This window comes from Loxodonta africana, chromosome 5 (genome assembly GCF_030014295.1).
Source record: "Loxodonta africana isolate mLoxAfr1 chromosome 5, mLoxAfr1.hap2, whole genome shotgun sequence".
NCBI classification, from domain to species: Eukaryota; Metazoa; Chordata; class Mammalia; order Proboscidea; family Elephantidae; genus Loxodonta; species Loxodonta africana.
The window spans coordinates 1835933-1857690 of NC_087346.1; the positions used below are offsets into that span (position 1 = coordinate 1835933).

Sequence of the window (21758 nt, forward strand, 5' to 3'; positions counted from 1 at the left end):
CGTCGGGCCGAGCTGCACACAGCTTCACCGTCCTTTAAAGCGGACCGCAGCGTCGGGCCGAGCTGCACACAGCTTCACCGTCCTTTAAAGCGGACCGCAGCGTCGGGCCGAGCTGCACACAGCTTCACCGTCCTTTAAAGCGGACCGCAGCGTCGGGCCGAGCTGCACACAGCTTCACCGTCCTTTAAAGCGGACCGCAGCGTCGGGCCGAGCTGCACACAGCTTCACCGTCCTTTAAAGCGGACCGCAGCGTCGGGCCGAGCTGCACACAGCTTCACCGTCCTTTAAAGCGGACCGCAGCGTCGGGCCGAGCTGCACACAGCTTCACCGTCCTTTAAAGCGGACCGCAGCGTCGGGCCGAGCTGCACACAGCTTCACCGTCCTTTAAAGCGGACCGCAGCGTCGGGCCGAGCTGCACACAGCTTCACCGTCCTTTAAAGCGGACCGCAGCGTCGGGCCGAGCTGCACACAGCTTCACCGTCCTTTAAAGTGGTGATAACTAAGGGCAATAAAGGCAACTTAGACTATTCTTTTTAAGACAAATTGGTCCAGTGATCTCATTATAAGGATGTGACTTTTCTCACCAAAGAGAAGAGAGCTAAGAAGACCAGAGAAGGTACTGTTTGTGCAAAATCCAGTCCCTGTGCTCTACAGGTTTCTTTTGCAAGCCCATTGTGACCAAATCTTGCTTATTTTGGTAATGGGTGGACTGTTTGAATAACAACTCAATATAAAAGTCAGATACCAATTCATGATACTCATTTGTCCCTAAAATCTTTGGTATTATGCACATTTTGACATAAGCAAAACAACACTTCTGTAAGCTGTTTTAAATGTCTGGTACAAATAGACAAAACTTCTTTTCCTAGCTGTAAATATAAGTAACATGTTGACAGGGGGCCAAACCACTTGGTGCAGAGGCTTGGTTTGACTGCCAGGGCTTCAGACTGGTTCGTTCTGGTTCAAACCGCTGCTGAGAATTTGCTTTTCCACCCCAGATATTCTGAATCAGAATGTACAGTTTAACAAGATGCCTAGGTGATTCTTATGTATAGGAAATTTTGAGAACCACTGCTCTACTAGTGGCTCTCAGAATTCGTCCCTAACGAACGGTATTAGCTACAGTATTAGCTTTGCCTGGAAACTTGTTAGAAATGCAAATTCTCAGCAGGGGTTCAAACTGGAACTAACTGGTTCGAACCCCTGAGTACAGCTAACATTTACTAAGCACTTTCTTTATGTCAGAAACCCTGCTGGTATAGTGGTCAAGTGCTATAGCTGCTAACCAATGGATCGGCAGTTCAATTCCACCAGGTACTCCTTGGAAACTCCGTGGGGCAGTCCTGCTCTGTCCTGTAGGGTCACTATGAGTTGAAATCAACTCAATGGCAGTGGTTTTTTTTTGGTTTTCTTTATGTCAGGTGCTGTGCTAAATACTTCTTGAGTATTATTCTTGAGTATACTGCCTCCCAGGAATTCAGTAAGGCAAGTCCTATTACCATCTCCCATCACAGATGAGGAAATGCAGGTCTGGAAGGTGTAAGCACCTGTAACCATTTGTGCCTTGAAGAGTCAGCACCTGAAATTAATTATTCGAGTTGTTTCTTTTCAGCCTGCCCATTAACTACTCTCTAAACATAACGATCGCAAGCAGGAAAATGACAATACAAGAGGGTCGTTAAGAGAAGCCTCAGGTCCAGAAAGTCAAGACATGATTTTTTTTTGGTGCACCAGAATGATAACCAGAGCTCCGTTTCAGGTGTATTATTTTTTAGTGAAATATTATAATTTAGAGACAAAGAGCTGTGGTTTTAATAAGGAATCCCTGAATCCCTGGTCCAGGATCTCCTCTGTAATGGAGTAGAGTCTGAGAAGTTCTGTGCACTTACATGCTTGCTCTCTCTCACTCACTCACTCACACACACACACACACACACACACAGAGTAACTAATATTAGTTGAGCCCTCACTTTGCGCCAGGCTCTGTGTTGTTGTTGGCTGTGTTTGAGTTTTCCCTGACTCACAAAATGCTGCCCGGTCCTGTGCCATCCCCATGATCAGGTGTGGATCAGACCATTGTGATCCATAGGGTTTTTTCTTAGTCATCTAGTCCTGCTGTAACAGAAATATCACAAGTAGATGGCTTTAACAAAGAGAAATTTGTTTCCTCACACTAAAGTAAGCTGAAAGTCCAAATTCTGGGCGTCAGCTCCAGGGGAAGGCATTGTCTCCCTGTCGGTCTTCTCATCAGTGTTCCCCTGGGACTAGGAGCTTCTCCATGCAGGGACCCCGGGTCAATGGACATGATCTGCTCCCGCATTGCTTTCTTGATGGTATGAGGTCCCCCTCTCTGCTTCCTTCCCTTTTCTATTTATGTCTTGTCAGGCCACATCCCAGGGGAACTCCCTTTACATTGGATCAGGGATGTGACCTTCGTAAGGGTGTTACAATCCCACGCTAATCCTCTTTAACATAAAATTACAATCACAAGATGGAGGAAAACCACACGGTACTGGGAATCATGGCCTAACCAAGTTGGCACATATTTCTGGGGGACGTAATTCAATCCATGACAGCTTTTCACTGGCTGAATTTTGGAAGTAGATCGCCTGAACTTTCTTTCTAGTCTTAGTCTGGAAACTCTGCTGAAGCCTGTTCAGCATCATAGCAGCACGCAGGTCTCCACTGACAGACAGGTGGCGGCTGAGCGTGAGGTGCATTGGCTGGGAATCAAACCCCGGTCTCCCACATGCAGTGCCAGAATTCTATCACTGAACCACCACTGCCCGCACCAGGCACTGTGCAAGGTGCTTTATATGCCAGATCCTGTTTTCTCATCACAAAGACTCTGTGGAATAAGTATCACTAGTACTATCATGATTTTATGAGATTGAGAGATACCAGGTGACCTTTCCTAGGAGATGCACTAATACTGAGTGGAGCCAAGGTTCACACCAAAGTTTTCTGACCCCAACTCAAGTGTGCCTGCCACAAAACATGATAGCCAAGTAGGGGATACACTGAGCCCCCCTTGGGGGGCTATCATGCCCATGTGCCAATCTAACTTAGCCTGGAAACTTCTCATTCCGTATCTAAGCTGTCCCTGATTCAAAATGTGACTATAAATGAATGAGGTTGATTTCACCAGATGCGTATAAAAATAAAGCTAATTTGTCTCTGGTCGTTTCAGCAGCTGTAAGGTGACTAAGTCTGTTATCTGCCTGTCGTCCTGTGGGGAGCCGTTGGCAGAAGAACATGGTCTTTTGTTTTTGTTTTTTAATTTTATTTATTGTTGTTGAGAATATACACAGCAAAACATACACCAATTCAACAGTTTCCACAGTTTCTACATGTTCAGTTTAGTGACATTAGATTCTTCAAGTTGTGCAACCATCCTCGAGCTCCTTTTCTTAATTGTTCCCCCCATGTTAACATAAACTCACTGCTCCCTAAGGTTCCTGTCTAATCTTTCGAATTGCTGCTGTCAATTTGATCCCATGTAAGTAGTTTTTAAAACAGCATAATGCTCAAGGCAGATGTTCTTTTACTAGTTAAGTTAAACGATTGTTCGGTTTTAAGAAGACTCGGGATATTTTTGATTTAAGGTTTAAAGATTATCTCAGGGCAGTAGTTTCAGGGGCTCATCCAGACTCCATGGCTCCAGAAAGCCTGGAGTCCATGATAAGCTAAAAATCTGTTCTACATTTTCCCTTCTTTTGATCAGGGTTCTGCTGTAGATGATAAACATACTCTTAGCATAGGCCCCCCAGTGGTCTGAGAGGAGTTGTCACTGTGATGAGGTACTGTCCCTTTCACAGGGAAATATTAAAGAAGCAGCTAGCCGAGGAATCTGGACTTCCCTCCTGGAAGGAAGCCTTCATCTACTTTTATTCTAGAAAATAATACTTCCTCTATATGTATGGGGTGGAACACAGGGTTTATGCTCTTGAAAACCCACAGAGCTTTTTCTGACAAATCCAAAAGCCTTTCCCCTACAAGAGCGGGGAGGAAGGGAGGGTGGGAGAGGGTTATTTACTGATTAGTTAGTAGATAAGAACTTCTTTAGGTGAAGGGAAGGACAATACTCAATACAGGGAAGGTCAGCTCAACTGGACTGGACCAAAAGCAAAGAAGTTTCCGGGATAAACTGAATGCTTCAAAGGTCAGCGGAACAAGGGCGGGGGTTTGGGGAACCATGGCTTAAGGGGACTTCTAAGTCAATTGGCATAATAAACTCTATTATGAAAACATTCTGCATCCCACTTTGAAATGTGGCGTCTGGGGTCTTAAATGTTAACAAGCGGCCATCTAAGATGCATCAATTGGTCTCAACCCACCTGGATCAAAGGAGAATGAAGAACACCAAGGTCACACGATAACTAAGAGCCCAAGAGACAGAAAGGGCCACAGGAACTAGAGACTTACATCATCCTGAGACCAGAAGAACTAGATGGTGCCCGGCCACAACTGATGACTGCCCTGACAGGGAGCACAACAGAGAACCCCTGAGGGAGCAGGAGAACAGTGGGATGCAGACCCCAAATTCTCATAAAAAGACCAGACTTAATGGTCTGACTGAGACTAGAAGAATCCCAGTGGTCATGGTCCCCAAACCTTCTGTTGGCCCAGGACAGGAACCATTCCCGAAGACAACTCATCAGACATGGAAGGGACTGGACAATGGGTTGGAGAGAGATGCTAATGAGGAATGAGCTACTTGTATCAGGTGGACACTTGAGACTGTGTTGGCATCTCCTGTCTGGAGGGGAGGTGGGAGGGTAGAGAGGGTTAGAAACTGGCAAAACGGTCACGAAAGGAGAGACTGGAAGGAGGGAGCGGGCTGACTCATTAGGGGGAGAGTAAGTGGGAGTATGGAGTAAGATGTATATAAGCTTATATGTGACAGACTGACTTGATTTGTAAACTTTCACTTAAAGCACAATAAAAATTATTAAAAAAAAACAATAAAATGTGAAAAAAAAAAAAAAGCCTTTCCCCTGAGGTACAGCCAGGTAATCTGATGCTACAGGGCTTGGCCAGATGAGTTGAAATGCTGACAGACTGCACAGGATCTGATTTCTCATTAAGGACAAATTTTTACTGTTGATGACAATCCACTGGTTTATAAATACAGGGTGCCAAATACCCTCCAAAAGGAAGATAACCAGTTGCCATCGAGTCAACTCCGACTCATGGTGAGCCCGTGTGGGTCAGAGGGGAATGGGGCTCCATAGGGTTTTCAGTGGCTGTTTTTCACCAGGCCTTTCTTTCAAGGGGGAAACCCTGGTGGCAAAGTGGTTAAGTGCCACGGCTGCTAACCAAGAGGTCGGCAGTTTGAGTCCGCCAGGCCCTCCTTGGAAACTCTATTGGGCAGTTCTGCTCTGTCCTGTAGGGTTGCTATGAGTCAGAAGCAACTTGACGGCACTGGGTTTTTGGGTTCTTTCGAGGCACCTCTGAATGAACTCGAACTGCCAACCTTTCTGTTAGCAGCAGAGCACCACCTAGGGATTCCAAAAGGAAGGTAGAGCAGTGTTTTTCAAACTTTAATGTCCATGTGAATCACCTGCAGAGACAGATTACCCAATAAGCAAGGTAGACACGGGCTTACTTGTGCTTACTAGATCTGTAGGGCTCAGTTTCACCTGTTTTTTTTACCACATCAATTGTGCACTATGGATTAGTAAGTAAACACAGTTACACTGGTGCATACCTTGCTTACTGGTTAATCGACCTTGATCACCTGGGGATGTTAAAATACAAATTCTGATTGAGTAGGTCTGGGCTAGGGCTGAGATTCTACCTTTCTAACAAGCCTCCTGGAGTCCGTGTGCGGTACAAAACCAGTTAAGAGCTCATTTGCTAGCTGAAAGGTGTGAAATTCGAGTCCACCCAGACTCACCTCAGAAGACAGACCTGGTAATCTACTTCCAAAAGATCACTGAAAACCCTGTGGAACGCAGTTCTACTCTGACGTAACATGGGGTCACCCTGAGTCAGAATTGGCTCCACAGCAATGGTCTTCTGATTTACCATGCTCCCTGCAGCAGCTGCTGCTCGGTGGACCACACCTGGTCCCTACCTGGTGTCCAGGGAAGGAAGGGCAGAGGAGGGTGACCCTGCCCGTGCCCTGACTAGCCTTTGCTTCTCACCTCCCGATCTGGCCTGAGGGTGACTGTGTGCATCTTGATGTTTAGGTTTGTCCACCCCCGTTTTGGACCCATCAAGTGCATCCGCACTCTCCGCGCTGTGGAGGCCGATGAGGAGCTCACGGTTGCCTATGGCTACGACCACAGCCCCCCGGGGAAGAGTGGGCCTGAAGCCCCCGAGTGGTACCAAGTGGAGCTGCAGGCCTTCCAAGCCACCCAGCAAAAGTGAAAGGCCTGGTGGCTCTTCGGTTCAGACACCTGGAACAGAAACCTGGATCTATGCACTACGTTCATCCGACAACGGGACATCCGGGGCTGCTCGTGCTGTGACGTCACATCCGCTCGGGACAACCAGGGCTCCTCGTGCTGTGACGTCACATCCGCTCGGGACAACCGGGCTGCTCGTGCTGTGACGTCACATCCGCTCGTCCTGCGTTAGTGACAACTTTCTTGCATACTAACTAGGTCCGACTATATTACTCACCCCAGATTTAAAATTAGCTAGCCTTGCAACAACGGTCTGCTGAGAGGTAGTGTCGAGCGTTTGACATGAGACAGCGTGATGTTCTTGGGTGGTTCAAGTCGAAATCTGTACCACATTCAGAGATGCCAAATGATAAGACTGAAAAAGGGAAATGGGGCTTTTCAGTCATTTTTAGTCAGTGGTTTTTCCATGATGTTTTTTTTTTCCCAATGGCCAATGCAAATTGTGTTCTTACACTTTGATATGTGCCGTATGGAGGGTAGAGAATTACTACATTTTTATATTCTGTCAATGTAGTATAATTTGCCTTTTAGTCTTTGATCTGTATCTTGCAATAGGATGGCTTTGTTTTTTTCCTAGTGAACAGAAGCCCACTTTTTGACTCATTTCACCCCTCGATCCTATTCCCTAACTTAGATATCTTTTACAAGAGAAAACCTTCCACATGGATTTTGTGTCAGTGTATAGGTTTTTATGGCTCTTTCTAGATCATTCTTTCATTATTATGTCCTGATATAAAAAACCCGGCTTAGAGGGCTGAAGGAGTATTATAGAATTATTCTCGCGTGTAAACAAAGGTGTTTTTGCTTTAAGATGTGAGAAGTGACTTGACTTTGCATTAAGTCATGGAAGAGTTGTAATATATTTTCAGAAAGAAGAGGGAAATTAATATTCCTAAGCAGTAACTCTGTGGCAGTTTTGCGGTATCTTCAATAGTGCTAGTAATTTTTCTCCTTGGGTACACATTAAATGTACATAACAGAGCAGTCTGGCTTATGCCATAGTACAATGAATCCAGAAGTCAAATAGCAAACTTGGAATTCTAACACAGAATTTAAAAGTTTTTTCTTAATATTGTTAAGGCAGACACACTGAGCACTAGCTACAAATCAAACCCTAAAGCTAAAAAATCTTCTCTATTGTAATTTCGCAGCACTTCCCTGCTTCAGTGCATTGTAAATTAAGAGTAACATCTGCATAGTTTAAAAGCAAAAACATCAATAGCGTTTCAGCCATTTGCAAGCCTTATGTAATCACAGCTGCAGAAATGAGGAAAACCACCCTGTTTTTAGTTTAGTTAATTAGGTCTGTAACATAATCTGGGATTGCTCTGGATGAAGGCTGAGATTTGGGGGTTTTTAGTAAGTGCCCTCACCACATGCCATAGCTGTGTCTTCTCTGGACGCCTTGATGAGGTAGCTGGGTAGGTGTATAGGGCAGCCGTTGCTCCGACCTGTGACTGTCAATGGCAGCACCTGTGGCCTGAGTCCTTTTGTCTCCAAAGCTAATGCCTTCCAAACTGCAGCAGGTCATGAGCTCTGGTTGATTAGAGACGGCTGACTTGGGAGCAGGCAAAGAGTGAGGACACAGGCAGAACGAAGGTGGCTATTTCTTTCTTGTCTGTTGCACTTTGCTCTTAGGAAGAATTTAACAAAAGTGCTTGATCCAGAGTCATTCAGAAGACTTTCCGTTTAGGAGGCCCCTGAGTGTAGGACTCAGCCCTCCCAACGAGGACAGAAGTGGCCCTTCCGTTAGCAAGGCTGGGCTTCCCAGAGTGCCCATCTTCTCAGCACTAACAGTGCCAAGGCGCACGACCCACATGCTTTGCAGCCAGGTGGCAGCAGTTTCAGGAGGTTCAGTTAGATCCCTGTCTTAAAGCTTAAACGGATGGTTCACACATGGGAAGGAGTCATCAGGGCTGCCAGAAAGATCTGCCATGAAGAGAAGGCAATCAAATTTTTTTTCTTTAAAAAACACCAGGATAGGATCGCTTCTATTCTGCAGAAGGATACCGTTCTGTAAACGGTGACCAGTGGGCAGAAATTCTGGACTTGTGTTCTGATAGGTGCTTTAATTCATGTCTCCCAAAGTGAGTGACTGTCATCAGGAGAAAGATGGCTTTAATTAATCCCAGTCAATTGGGTGTGAAACCAGGTCAGGGAGAGGGTATGGCAGGCTATGCCTTGGACGCAGCTATGCTCAGAATGACTTCATTCCTGAGGCCGGTAGTGCTCCGGTCACAGCTGTAGTGCAGCATAATTTCTGTCCTAACTCTCCCATGCAAAAGAATCTCTAATTTTTATATATATATATATATATATATATATATATATATATATAAAAGGGTTTGAAGAGCTGTAAATAGTGATTAGCCAGCTAAGTGATAACATTCTGAGTCAGACAAATCAGAGGGAAAGAATACACCCACATTGAGCCCTTCTCTTTCTCCCTGCTCTTAATACATCCTGATTTCCTCTGGCTCTTCCTTCTCCTACCACATCTCTTTCCTCTTTCTTTGTATGAGAAAGCCTGGGTGTCCATGTGTAACAGCATCCCAGCACATCTCTCCCGTTCTCTCGCTCCCCATTCCGAGTTCTCTATTCGCTTGTTACTGCCTCTGCGCGTCTGTCTGTGGGTGCTTTCCTCTCTGTGTGTATCTCTATCCATTTTCCTGTGTCTCTGTCTGCTCTGTCTGCCCCGCTCTCCCCACCCTGCTCCACATACACACATTCTCAAATGTAAGGTTGGAATGGGAGGGGAGCTTGAGGTTAACAGAAGTATGTAGGGAGGAGTCCCTGAGTGGCGCAAATGGTTAACGCACTCGGCTGCTAACTGGAAGGTTGGAGGTTCGAGTCCACCCAGAGGCACCTCGGAAGAAAGGCCTGGTGATCTACTTCCGAAAAACCAGCCATTGAAAACCCTGTGGAGCACAGTTCTAGTCTGACACGTGGGGGTCGCCATGAGTCAGAATTGACTCAACGGCAGCTGGTTTGGTTTTGGTTTTTGGTATGTAGGTAAAGTTGAGCGGGTTGAGGTTCCATAAGGAATTAACAGGGAGGAAGTCAACAATGGTAGAGTTTATTCCTTGTCTAAACCAAAGGATGAGGGGGAAAGTCTCGGAATGTATTTTTCTCCTGAATCTTTAAATCCACTGTGGAAGGAAACATGCCTGGAAAGCAGCTGAACCTGGTGGTTTCATCAGCGTCCTTATCACAACAGAAATGTGGACGGTTCCATGTGGTGGGGTATAAACAGATAGCTTTAGGCCCTCCCCAGAAGCAGCTGGTGCTCGTGAGTGTACGTGACACTACAGGAGTCTCCAGGAGCTTCACTCAGAGCTGTCTCAGTCCAACCCTTGTGTGACTTTTTCCTTCTCTAGCATCTTTTCTATGATGAAATATCTTGTGTTAGAGTTAGGAATAGGAACTAATCTGTTGCAGTGTGTCCCCAAATGGACATTTGAATGGACTAACAAAAACAATGGCAAGGATTGAATTTCTGACACAAAGGAATGATGACATAAAAAGCAGATAGATGAAGATAACTTGAGTTTTATAGTACCTATTCTTATTTTAACCTGCTTCATCCCTGGTCTGCCTGAGAAACTTAAGAAGGAAATCAGTTTTTCAAGACCTCTTGGAATCTGTCTGAGGCTGTAGTTAAACCTCTTTGTCCTCTGGGGGTTCTTCACACTTGAAAAACTGATTCTTTATCACCAACCATCTGAAAAGGCCAACAGTGAGGGCCAAGTGTAACCATTTACAACATTTAATTGTAACTATTAAAATTGCCGTAACTGTGAACAGTGAAATAAAGGGTTGTCTTCTCATTGAGGCAGTATGTGGCACTTAAGTAACTTGCATTTAGTCTATAAAATTTTTAAATCACTCACTATAAAATGCATTTAAAATCTTCCAAGAAGGTAGAGGTCTAGTTTTCTATTTTGCTTTGTTTTAAAACAGTTGCCTAAAGTTTCTTAGTGATTTAGAATCAAGACATCTTTTAAAAGAATGCTTTTTTGTTTTAGAAAAACGAGCAAAACTGTGTTGCAAGACTGATAGCTGTAATGTTCATTTGCCACAGATCAAAGGTTCACAAAATATATGAAATTTACATCTACCCAGGGTACCTTAATAGATTGTTTTTTCTTTGAATTTTCCCTTTAGGAATTTGGAGCCTCAATGTCTTTTTTTTTATTATTATTTTAAAAATACTAAATTTTCGTGATTTTATTTTGCCAAATGTGTGCATACATATTCAAAGCAATGAAACTATTTCAAGCCATACAACCACAGGGGTGGAAATCCTTTTCACAAATTTTAATGTGTTTGTATGTAAATAGATGTTTGTATGAAATATTTTCATGGTAGAATGAATATATTTAAATGAAGTTGAATTATTCCAGTGCTATTTAAACAAATTACAAAAACTTTGGTGGGAATTATCTGAGTTTATTGAGATATCATGCAGATCAGTTTTGATTTTTAGAAATCAAAAAGCCTACAAATAACTCTGACTCATGGCAACTGCCCTCGCGTTGTTGCATTTGATGTGGAAAGAGCCTGTAGGCTTCCCCAGTGCCTCAGCCGCTTCTTGGTGGTAAGTTAGGTGCTAATGGAGGTGTGTTCACCTTTTAGTGATATCACTATGGCCTCTTAGGGGCCGAGAGTGAATCAGAGGCATTAGAGACACCGGTGCAGTTATCCCGAGCACAATTTCCTTGCAGGGCAGCAGAATCAGAAGCCAGACTTGGCCGTGTAAACCCCTGAAATGGGTTTCCTGGCCGCCGTCCACCGCCACCCTTACTGCCTTGTCACACACGTCAGGGAGGCTACCGTCAGTGGAGTTGGGGTTAGACCTCAGGGTGGGACTTCACGGTTTTGTCAGCAATCCCTGCCTCCTGGCCTCCACCTCACAGAGAGGAAGGAGAGAAGGGCAGCTGGCAAGGGGCCCATCTCAGCACAGTACACTTCCTGTCTCAGCTCTGGAAGACTATGCACCTATGCGCCAAATTTCCAACCAGAGGGAGACGTCCTTGGAACAGAAAACCCCTGCTTCCTCTGTCTGTGACTTTACACACAGTTAGAAATCATTTTACTATCAAGACCAATCACATCCCCGGGACATACTTCCCAACTCCCCTAACGCCTGTTACTGAAAAACTCCTTAATAACGATCTTCAACTTGAGTGGGCTTTTTTTTTTTCCCTTCACTTTGGTCCTGGGTATAATGAAATGATAAACTTTATGACAAATTTTCACTGTGTATACTAGCAATATATACACACATGCCAGTATATCTTAACATATCTACTTGGTTACGTTTTGGGTTACTATAATCTTCATTCATGTTTTGGGCAACTACAGGGATGATGTAATGCCTACTTATCATCTGAGAAAGTTATGTCCATGGTTCTGAGCTCCTTGCTTCAAAAATTTTTCTCCTGAGTTTTTTATGTTCTCTTTTTATCCTGAAACGCATTTAATAGGTTGTGAGGTATGTTTAAGGATCGAAAGCCGGGGGTCAGCTTTCAGCATTGATTGCAACAAAAAGTTAACCCCATCACAGTTAGCAAGCATCCTTGATTGGTCTTTTATGGGATTTGGACTAAATCTATGAGCCTTATTCAACATCTATGATTCTATGATTTTTTTTTAATTATGGGAAATTAATGAAAGATGTTTACATGCATAATGTTTGCCCTTACTGTGTTATGAATGAGTTTTTTGTAGTGTGTCTGTGGGTGCATGTGCAAGAGAGTAGGAAAAATGTTTCTGAAACAAAACTTGACAAATATTTGTAATGAAAAGTAAATTTAAAGATTGCTATAATTGCGCTATAGAAACAATGCAAGTATTAAACAAAATATACAATCATCTGTCATTCGTTTTCCTTTTTTAGTCATCAAGGCCAGAAGTGCAGCCATGTTTCCTTATCTACCTGCATATTTAAATTACCTAAGCAACCTTTACACTTTAAGTTGTTTAAAAATATTAGTCAGCCCTCTGTGTCTGCAGCTTCCGCAGCCTGGGATTCAGCCAACCATAGATCAAAAATATTTGAGGGGGATGGGAAAACAGACTTTCTTGTCATTATTCCCTAGATAATACAGTATAACAACTCTGTACATAGCGTTTACTTGGTGTGAGGCATTGTAAGTAATCTAGAGGTGATTTACAGTATACAGGAGGATGACCTTAGGTTATGTGCAAATACTGTGCATTTTATCTAAGGGACTTTAGCATCCTCAGATTTTGTTATCTGCAGGAAACCAATCCCCTGTGGGTACCAAAGGACAGCTGTACTAACCATTGCCCATTTTCAAAGCATTACTGACGTTCTTACACGTACAGTGAAAGGAAACACGCCTGCTCCTGCACCACCCGGGTGATCAGCTGTGGGTCATGAGCTTTGACCTGTAGGGTTTTCAGGGGCTAATTTTGGGGAGTAGATCACCAAGCCTTTCTTCCCAGTCCATCTTAGTCTAGAAGCTCCACTGAAACCTGTTCAGCATCATAGCAACACTCAAGCCTCCACTGTCAGATGGATGCTGGCTCAAGGTACATTGGCCAAGAATTGAACCTAGGTCTCCCACATGGAAGGCAAGGATTCTGCCACTGAACCAACATTGCCCCCTTCAAAGCATATTAAAAAAAAAAAAACAAAACCCATTGGCGTCGAGTTGATTTCGACTCACAGCGACTGTACACGACAGAGTAGAACTGCCCCATAGAGTTTCCAAGGAGCACCTGGCGGATTTGAACTGCCAGGCCTTTGGTTAGCAGCCGCAGCTCTTAACCTCTGCACCACCAGCGTTTCCTTCAAAGCATACAATAAGAGCTAAAGAGGGGTAAAGAAAGGTTAGGAGTTTGCTATATGTTTGGCGTTACTCAGTGTACTGAAGCCAGAACAATTAGTAACATCAACCAAACATGTTTGATCGATGAATTAAATATACAATTGAGTTTAATACAGACATCCTAAGGGGATTAAATGTAAATGAGATGATCAGGGAAAATGGGAAACTTCAACTGATGGCCTAAAAAAGCCATAGAGACTTTATTAGGTGTTGTGGTAAGATTTTGGCACTCTTAGGATGACTTTGAGCCAAGAAACCCAGGCATCCCTTATTTCAGCCTAAACCACAGCCAGCATTCCCAAACTCTCCCCTACAACATTCGCAAAGCACGAAAGCCAAATGACAAGGGAATCGAAATAGTACTTCGTTATTAGCTGGCCCTTCTGCCCCTGACCCTAAAGCAGTGGACTCAGAAAGCTGGGCCAGGCTACGTGAGTGAGGTACAGTTAGGCCTCAAACTGAAGCAGGCCATGAGAACTCTTGCTTTTTTTACCTCCCTCAGGGCTGGATCCTCAATCTTATCAGACACCAGCCAGCTACACAGAAGGAAGGAAACAGGAAGTGAGATGACAAGGTCAAAACTGACCCTACACCAGCTTCAACACTTGGACCACGGCATGCTGGGTCTTTAAGGCAAAGTGGTTTCACATACTAACACGTGGACTGGAACCACAAGATTAGTAATCTTCCTTCTTGGGAGGAGGAGGCGGAAGTGGGATTTAAAGTTTGATACAAACTGAGGAAACTAGGAAGCTAAACTCCCGAAAATAAAGGACCAGGCAACTTTCGTGAGTTAAGATTAGGATGGATCCAAGGATTTATAGAATCAGGTAATATGTGGAAGATCAAGACCCACTTGTTCCGGTCTCAGTTGTCACACCACAAATACTTCTCACTAAGTATCTGCTTTTGGATCTGTAAGGAAACCCTGTTGGTGGTGTGGTTAAGAGCTATGGCTGCTAACCAAAAGGTCAGCAGTTCAAATCCACCAGGTGTTCCTTGGAAACACTATGGGGCAGTTCTACTCTGTCTTATACGGTCACTATGAATTGGAATGGACTCGACAGCAGTGGGTTTGGTGTTTGGTTGGGTCTGTAAGAACGGTGTAGGGGCAGCGTCTGACCTCTAACTTCACAAGGGAGGAGAATCAAGATCAACAGCTCAAGGCTGATTACTATCAGGCGGAGGTCAGACATGCCTCCTCTCTCCACCATCTTTACCAACTCTGACACCAACCTTCCCTCCCACAGCACTCTCTACTTCTCTGCTGGGTTCGATAATTCATTGCAATTGCCATACAGAGCTCACAGACAATACCTAAACAATTATGGGGTTTATTAGGGAAGTAACAGGTTACAATTCAGGTTCAGGAACACTCGGGATATAGTTCTTCCATCAGGCCAGCATCTTTTCAGCTGTGCTCACAGGGAAACCTCTGTCTGGCCCTAGGCCTCTGCTCTGCTCAGGCAAGTGTTGGAAAGCTCTTTTAGCCACTACCAATAAATCCACAGGGGCACTCAGCTTTCTTGCTTCGTGGACTGGGAAGCCCACTGCATGGTCTCATGCCAGTCTCTCCTGCCACCTCTTCTCACCGTCTTCAGGGTTACAGCTCACTCTCTCTTGGTCTCCTGGTTCCAGGAGCTTCTCAGTGCAGGAATCCTGGGCCCAAAGAATGCACTCTCTGCTCCTGGCAGTTCTTCCTTGGAATTGTCTCTCTTTTAAGGCAAAACTGACCAATCCACTTGCCGGGCCAAAATTGCCTTATTTGCGTCCAAAAAAAAAAAAAAACAAACCCAGTGCCGTCGAGTCGATTCCGACTCATAGTGACCCTAAAGGACAGAGTAGAACTGCCCCACAGAGTTTCCAAGGAGTGCCTGGTGGATTTGAACTGCCAACCCTTTGGTTAGCAGCCGTAGGACTTAACCACTATGCCGCCAGGGTTTCCCTTATTTGCACAACTGATTGGATGGGAATTACAAGACCAGGGTTAGAAAGGCCACACAAAAGTGATCCATCGTACTGCAGGGTCTTATTGTTCTGGACCTCCTAGTTCATTATTAGGCTGTCATCTCTAGGATTAAATAACAGTCGTTCAGAAAAACTTCACGCTGTAGTAGACGCTTAGTGTCAACCCATCATCGGATTGATTTGGGGCTAGTGAATAGAAGGTGCTGCTCCAAAAGTATTACAGAGAAAAATTGCTGCCTTTCATATAAAAAGCTGATGCTAACTGCCCTCCATCTTATCTGTATGATCCATAAATATGTTAAAAAATTTTGTTTCTTTGCAAAAGCCTAAAACCAGGGTTTCAAATTTAGAACTTACCTCTTTTAGTATACAGAGAAAAAGATAAGCGGATCCATCTAGATTGCTATCACATTTTTACTTCTTCAATATCAGAATGCCTTCAGCTTCAAGAAACTTGCAAACCCAGCTCAACACGGCTTTAACAGTACAGAAGATTTATTATCTCACAGAACAAAAAGTCTCAAGTGACCCTAGAATTGGTTAATTCAGCAGCTCAGTCAGGTCCTTTCTGTCTTTCTGGCCTGCCATCCCAGTTTGTCAGGTTTGTCCTCAGAGGCCAGCTCTCCTCACAGTCACAATACGGCTGCCTCAGCTCCAGGCATCATAGCCAGGTTTAGCAGCACCCAGCAGATTTAAAGGGAAGTCTCCTCTATGGTCTCCATCACTGAGGAAGCCTGAAACAGTCACTGGCAAGGGCAGTGGGGACACCATGATTACCTAAGTGAAGCATTTGACTGTGCGAAGAAGGGCAGATCACGTGGACAAAGCTGGGGTTCTCCTAGCATGGGAGAAAGGGGAAATGACAACTGGGCAGACCACCCACAGCATCTTCCTTACCTATATGGTGGGTTTTGTTTTCTTGTTTTCTCCAGGGAAAAATGTAGGTTAGTCTCTTCAAATTAAATAAGTGGATTCTTCAATTCCAATCAAGTTAGAGAATTAACCAGTGGGAGGTAGGGGATTCTACAAAGATACATTTATCTTGAGTTTACACAGCAGTTTGAAGTGTTTTAGGTTATTCATTTAATCTTCTCAACAGCCATATAAGCACTGTTATCACCCCATTTTACAGAGGGAAAACCGGAGGCATTAAGATGTTAAGTGACTTGAAAGTAAGTAACACAGTCATAGAAGCAGGAAGTGATGGAGGCAGAATATGAAACTGGACTGCAGTACTCCAGGCCCCTCTCTTAACCACATCTGTGGGACCTCCTCTTTCTCCTCGCACTTCGCTGTTGCTTACACTGTACATGCTAAGGCCATCCATTAAATTCTTTAGTCTTCCTTTCCCTTGATCATTCACTTAGCCAGCCAACCAACTGGCCTCCCTGACTGTGGTCGCTCCTTACACCAGTTCATGTGATACACAGACTAGCTTCCTATTTTACTCTCATTATTTTCTGCCCTGCCCCAGAACTTCCAGGTCCTTTGCCTGGATTTCTGCCACAGCCTCTGCCTCCCACCTTTGTTTCTCATTACTCGCCTCTGCCACGTGAAGCATCCTCAGTGATAAATTATTGCACTGTTCCTGCCTCTGCACCAGGCAGTGCCATGCAGTTAGAAGGGCCTGGGCTCTGGAGTCAGACTGGTTTCAATCAGCGTCGCCACCATCTATGTGGTACTGGCCTTTAAGCAGCTCTCTATCAAGCATGGATAAAACCTGCTGCACTGGGTTGCTTTAGGGATTAAAACACTGATGTCTGGCCCATGGAAGGGGCTCACTAACTATATCCTTGCTTCTGTTCTGGAAAGCCGTCCTCCTGGTGCATCCAAATCTTGCTTCCCTTTAAGGGAGGCCCCAATTAGAGCCCCTCACCCAGTCGGCCTACCTGATTTCTTGGGACCTGCTGTCTTTGAGTACCCCTCGTCTGGGCAGACGTTACCAGGCGTTGGCTATATACTACTGTGTCTGTGGCTGTCTAATGAGCAAAACACCTAACTGGCCTCCCCCTTTGGATGAGCAGCTTTTGGGAACCAACACGTGTATCTTCCTGGAGGCATGAAAAGCATTCTCTAAATATTTGATCCACCACTCCTCTTTCAATTTGCCCTACTTTGGTGGCTTGTGTGTTGCTACAATGCTGGAAACTGTGCCACTAGTATTTCAAATACCAGCAGGGTCACCTATGGTGCACAGGTTTCACTGGAGTTTCCAGAGTAAGAATAGGAAGAAAGGCCTGGTGACCTGCATCTGAAAATTAGCCAATGAAAACTTATGGATCAAAAAAAACATTGTCCAACTCACTTGCTGTGGACATGTCATCAGGAGGGCTCAGTCACTGGAGGAAGACATCATGTTGGGTAAAGTAAAAGGCCATTGAGGGCAAAGGTGACCTTCGTTAAGGTGGACTGGCACAATAGCTGCAACGATGGACTCAAACATGCCAGCGATTGTGAGGAGGGTGCAGGACCTGGCGACGTTTCATTCTGTTGTACACAGGTCACCACGAGTCCAAGTCGACTGGACGGCAGCCATCTATCTAAGTATTTGATGTGAGAATGACTGAGCCAGAGTATCTTTTTTTAAATCACGTTCTGTTTGTTCATTCAACAAATGATTATTAAGCTTTATCACTTGTCATTCACTATACTAAACAAAAAAGAAAAAAAAACAAACCCGTTGCTGTAGAGTTGATTCCAACTCAGAGCGACCCTATAGGACAGAATAGAACTACCCCATAAGGTTTCCAGCTGCTTTTTTCCCTGTAAAGCAGCTGGTGGATTTGAACTGACAACCTTTCAATTGGCAGCCAAGCACTTTAACCACTGCACCATTGGAGCTCCTCACTATACTAACCAAATTACCAGTGAATAAAATCAAAGTCCTTGCCCTTGTGGAGCTTACATTTTAGTAGGGAAATAACTGATAATAAATAAACAAGTCAATGACTATATGGACCAGGGAAAGTGCTATGAAACAAACAAAAAGGAATAATGAGTATTGGGGGAAGGTGCGGGGGCAAAAGGGGTGCCATCTTTTTTGGAAGATCAGGGAAGGATCACCAAGAAGGTGACATCTGAGCAGACCTGAGAGACTGGAGAGAAAAGCTGTGGGGATATGTAACTGTAGAAAGGTGTTTCCAGCAGAGGAGGGCTGCAAGGTGAGCAGCCCTGAGGTAGGAGTATACCCGCGGAGTGTTCAAGGAGGAGAGGCGAGGCTAGGGGGCTGGTGGGGAGAGAGGATGAGGTGATGTGCTCAGAGATATAGCAGAAAAGCAAATTCTATCGGGCCCTGAAAGCCATTTTAAGGACTATTTTTAACTCAGTGTACAATCGGAAGCCAACCGATGACATGGTTATCGATTGAATCATGTCCCTCCAAAATATGAGTTGGAATCTTCATCCTATTGCCTGTATATGTAATCTAATGTAGTGTAATGTAATCACTTTCCATAATGCAATGTAATATAATCTAACCAATCAATCAGTTAAGGTCATACCAGTATAGGCAGTGTAGGGTCAGTCCTAAACTGACGCACTTCTGAGCTATAAAAAGAGCAGATTAGAGACAGAGGCAGGCACATACAGGGGAAGACAGATGCCATGTGAGGATCATCAAGAACCAAGAAACACCCAGGGCTACTGACACGGAAGGAATGGACATGGCTGAGACACCGACTTGGTCTTTTAGCCTACAGAACTGTGAGAAAATAAATTTTTGTTCTTTAAAGCCACTCACTTTTGGTATTCCAATTAGAGCGGCACTAGTCAACAAAGTAGACATAAAAGTCCTGTTGTTTGTTTTTAAAAGTAATCCAGCTTTGTTCAACTTCGTTTGGTGAGGTTCCCAAAGCCCTTCTGAAACTGTAACAAGACCTGCCTTTTGTTTGTAACAGGAGCGCTTTAGCTACTGCCTTGAGAACAGACTGGAGTGGAGGATGGGGACTCCAGATCATCATGGGTGGGACAATGGTGGCAATTGTGAGGGTGAAAAGTGGCTGAATTCTGGATATTTGGAAAGGCAAAGACAATAGAATTTGCTGAGAAACAGGGTTAGGGAGTAAGAAACCAAGGGCAACTATGGCTTTTTTTTTTTTGGTCGGAGGAACTATAAGAATGGAGTTGTCACTTAATAAAATAACTTTTGCCACCTCTGCTAATACTAATGATCTTAAACCTCCTGCACGCCCCCTGGTACTTAATTAGCCCAGGAATCTATGCATCATTATTTCTCCTGAAATATTTATATTTTTACTGTGTTAAAAATGTTTTGAAGTTATTACCTCATAATCCCATTTGAGGGAAGAATCTATTTTTTGTTGCAAGACAAGTTGGTCTATCTTCCAAACATTTAAATTGACTTTTAAAAATAAGGGGATGTAGTAGGCAGAATGGCGTCCCCACAAAGTTGTCCATGACCTAATAATCCTTAAAAACTGGCAAAGGGAAATTAAGTAGCAGATGGGGTGAAGGCTACTGAAAAACTCACTGTAAACCAGGAGATTATCTTGGGTTATCTGGATAGGCCACTATAATCATAAGGTCTTGAGAAGTAGAAGACGAAGGCGGAAAAAGAGGCAGGGTCAGAAAGAAGTTTCTCCACTGGCCATTAGCCAAGGAATGAGAGCAGCCTCCAGAAAGTAGAAAGGCAAGAAATGGATTCACGTCCTGCAGACCCATTTTGGATTTCTGACCTCCAGAATGATTAAGACAATAAATTTGTATTTTTTAAGGCACTAAGTAAAAGAGCTGAACGGAAGATTTCAAAGGGTGTCTAGAAAAGACAAAATAAAGAATTATAATGAAATGTGCAAAGACATACAGTTAGAAAACCAAAAGGGAAGAACGTGCTCGATATTTCTCAAGCTGAAAGAACTGAAGAAAAAATTCAAGCCTCAAGTTGCAATATTGAAGGATTCTAGGGGCAAAAAATCAAATGATGCAGGAAGCATCAAAAGATGGAAGGAATACACAGAGTCACTGTACCAGAAAGAATTGGCTGATGTTCAACCATTTTAGGAGGTAGCATATGATCAAGAGCCAATGTATTGACGATGTCCAAGCTGCACTGAAGGCAATGGCAAAAAACAAGGCTTGAGGAATTGACAAATACCAACTAAGATGTTTCAACAAACAGATGCAAGGTTGTAAGTGCTCACTCATTTATGTGAAGAAATTTGGAAGACAGCTACCTGGCCAACTGACTGGAAGAGACATCCATATTTGTGCCTGTTTCCAAAAAAGGTAATCCAACCGAATGCAGAAATTATCACACGATATCACGCACAAGTAAAATTTTGCTGAAGATAAATCAAAAATGGTTGCAGCAGTACTTTGACAGAGAACTGCCAGAAATTCAAGCTGGATTCAGAAGAGGGTGTGGAACAAGGGATATCATTGCTGATGTCAAATGGATCATGGCTGAAAGCAGAGAATACCAGAAAGATGTTTGTTTGTGTTTATGGACTATGCAAAGGCATTTGATTGTGTGAATCATACCAAATTATGGGTTACATTACAAAGAATGGGAATTTCAGAACACTTAATTGTGCTCATGAGGTACCCATACTTAAACCAAGAGGCAGTGATTCAAACAGAACATGTGTGGCTTAAAATCAGGAAAGGTGTACATCAGGGTTATATTCTTTTGCCATACTCATTCAATCTGTATGCTAAGCAAATAATCCAAGAAGCTGGAGTATATGTAGATGAAATTGGCATCAGGATTGGAGGAAGACTCGTTAACAACTGGCAATATGCAGATGACACAACACTGGTTGCTGAAAGCAAAAAGGACTTGAAGCACTTACTGATGAAAATCAAAAACTATACCCTTTAGTATGGGTTACACGTCAAAATAAAGAAAACAAAAATCATCACAACTAGACCAATATGCAACATCATAATAAATGGAGAAAATACTGATGTTGTCAAGTATCTCATTTTACTTGGATCCACAATCAATGCTCACGGAAAAGCAGTAGTCAAAAAACGAAATGACGAATTACATTGGGCAAATCTGCCGCAAAAGACCTCTGTAAAGTCTTAAAAAGCAAAGATGTCACTTTGAAGACTAAGGTGTGCCTGACCCAAGCTGTGGTATTTTCAATGGCTTCCTATAAAATTTTTTTTTTGCTATGCATTCGAAAGCTGGACAAAGAATAAGAAGAATTGACGCCTTTGGATTAAGGTGTTGGCAAAGAATAATGAATATAACCATGGACTGCCAGAAGGACAAACAAATCTCTCTTGGAAGAAGTGCAGCCAGAATGCTCCTTAAAGAGGAAGATGGCAAAACTTTGCCTCATGTACTTTGGATGTGTTACCAGGCTGGAACAGTCCCTGAAGAAAGGCATCGTGCTTGGTAAAGTAGAGGGTTAGTGAAAAAGAGGAACACCTTCACAAGACGAATTGACACAGTGACTGCAACAGTGGGCTTCAACATTGCAGCAACTGTGAGGATGGTGCAGGACCAGGCAGTGTTTCATTCTGTTGTACATAGAGTTCCTGTGCTGGAACC

At 43.8% G+C, this 21758-nt stretch overlaps 1 protein-coding gene across 3 annotated transcripts in view; it reads left to right on the top strand.

Annotated features, from left to right (window-relative positions):
* Positions 1 to 21758, top strand: part of SETD7 (SET domain containing 7, histone lysine methyltransferase) — a 90231-nt gene that overhangs the window by 54755 nt on the left and 13718 nt on the right. Inside the window, exon 8 of one of the 3 annotated variants that reach the window (XM_023548692.2) lies at positions 13773 to 15051. The exons of 1 other annotated variant lie outside the window; for it this stretch is intronic. In XM_023548692.2, coding sequence (XP_023404460.1) covers positions 13773 to 13902 — 130 coding nt within the window. In that variant the 3' untranslated portion in view covers positions 13903 to 15051. Of the gene's footprint in view, positions 1 to 6194; positions 13089 to 13772; positions 15052 to 21758 lie in introns of those variants that run through there. One more of the 3 variants, XM_010590568.3, reaches the window with a different exon arrangement.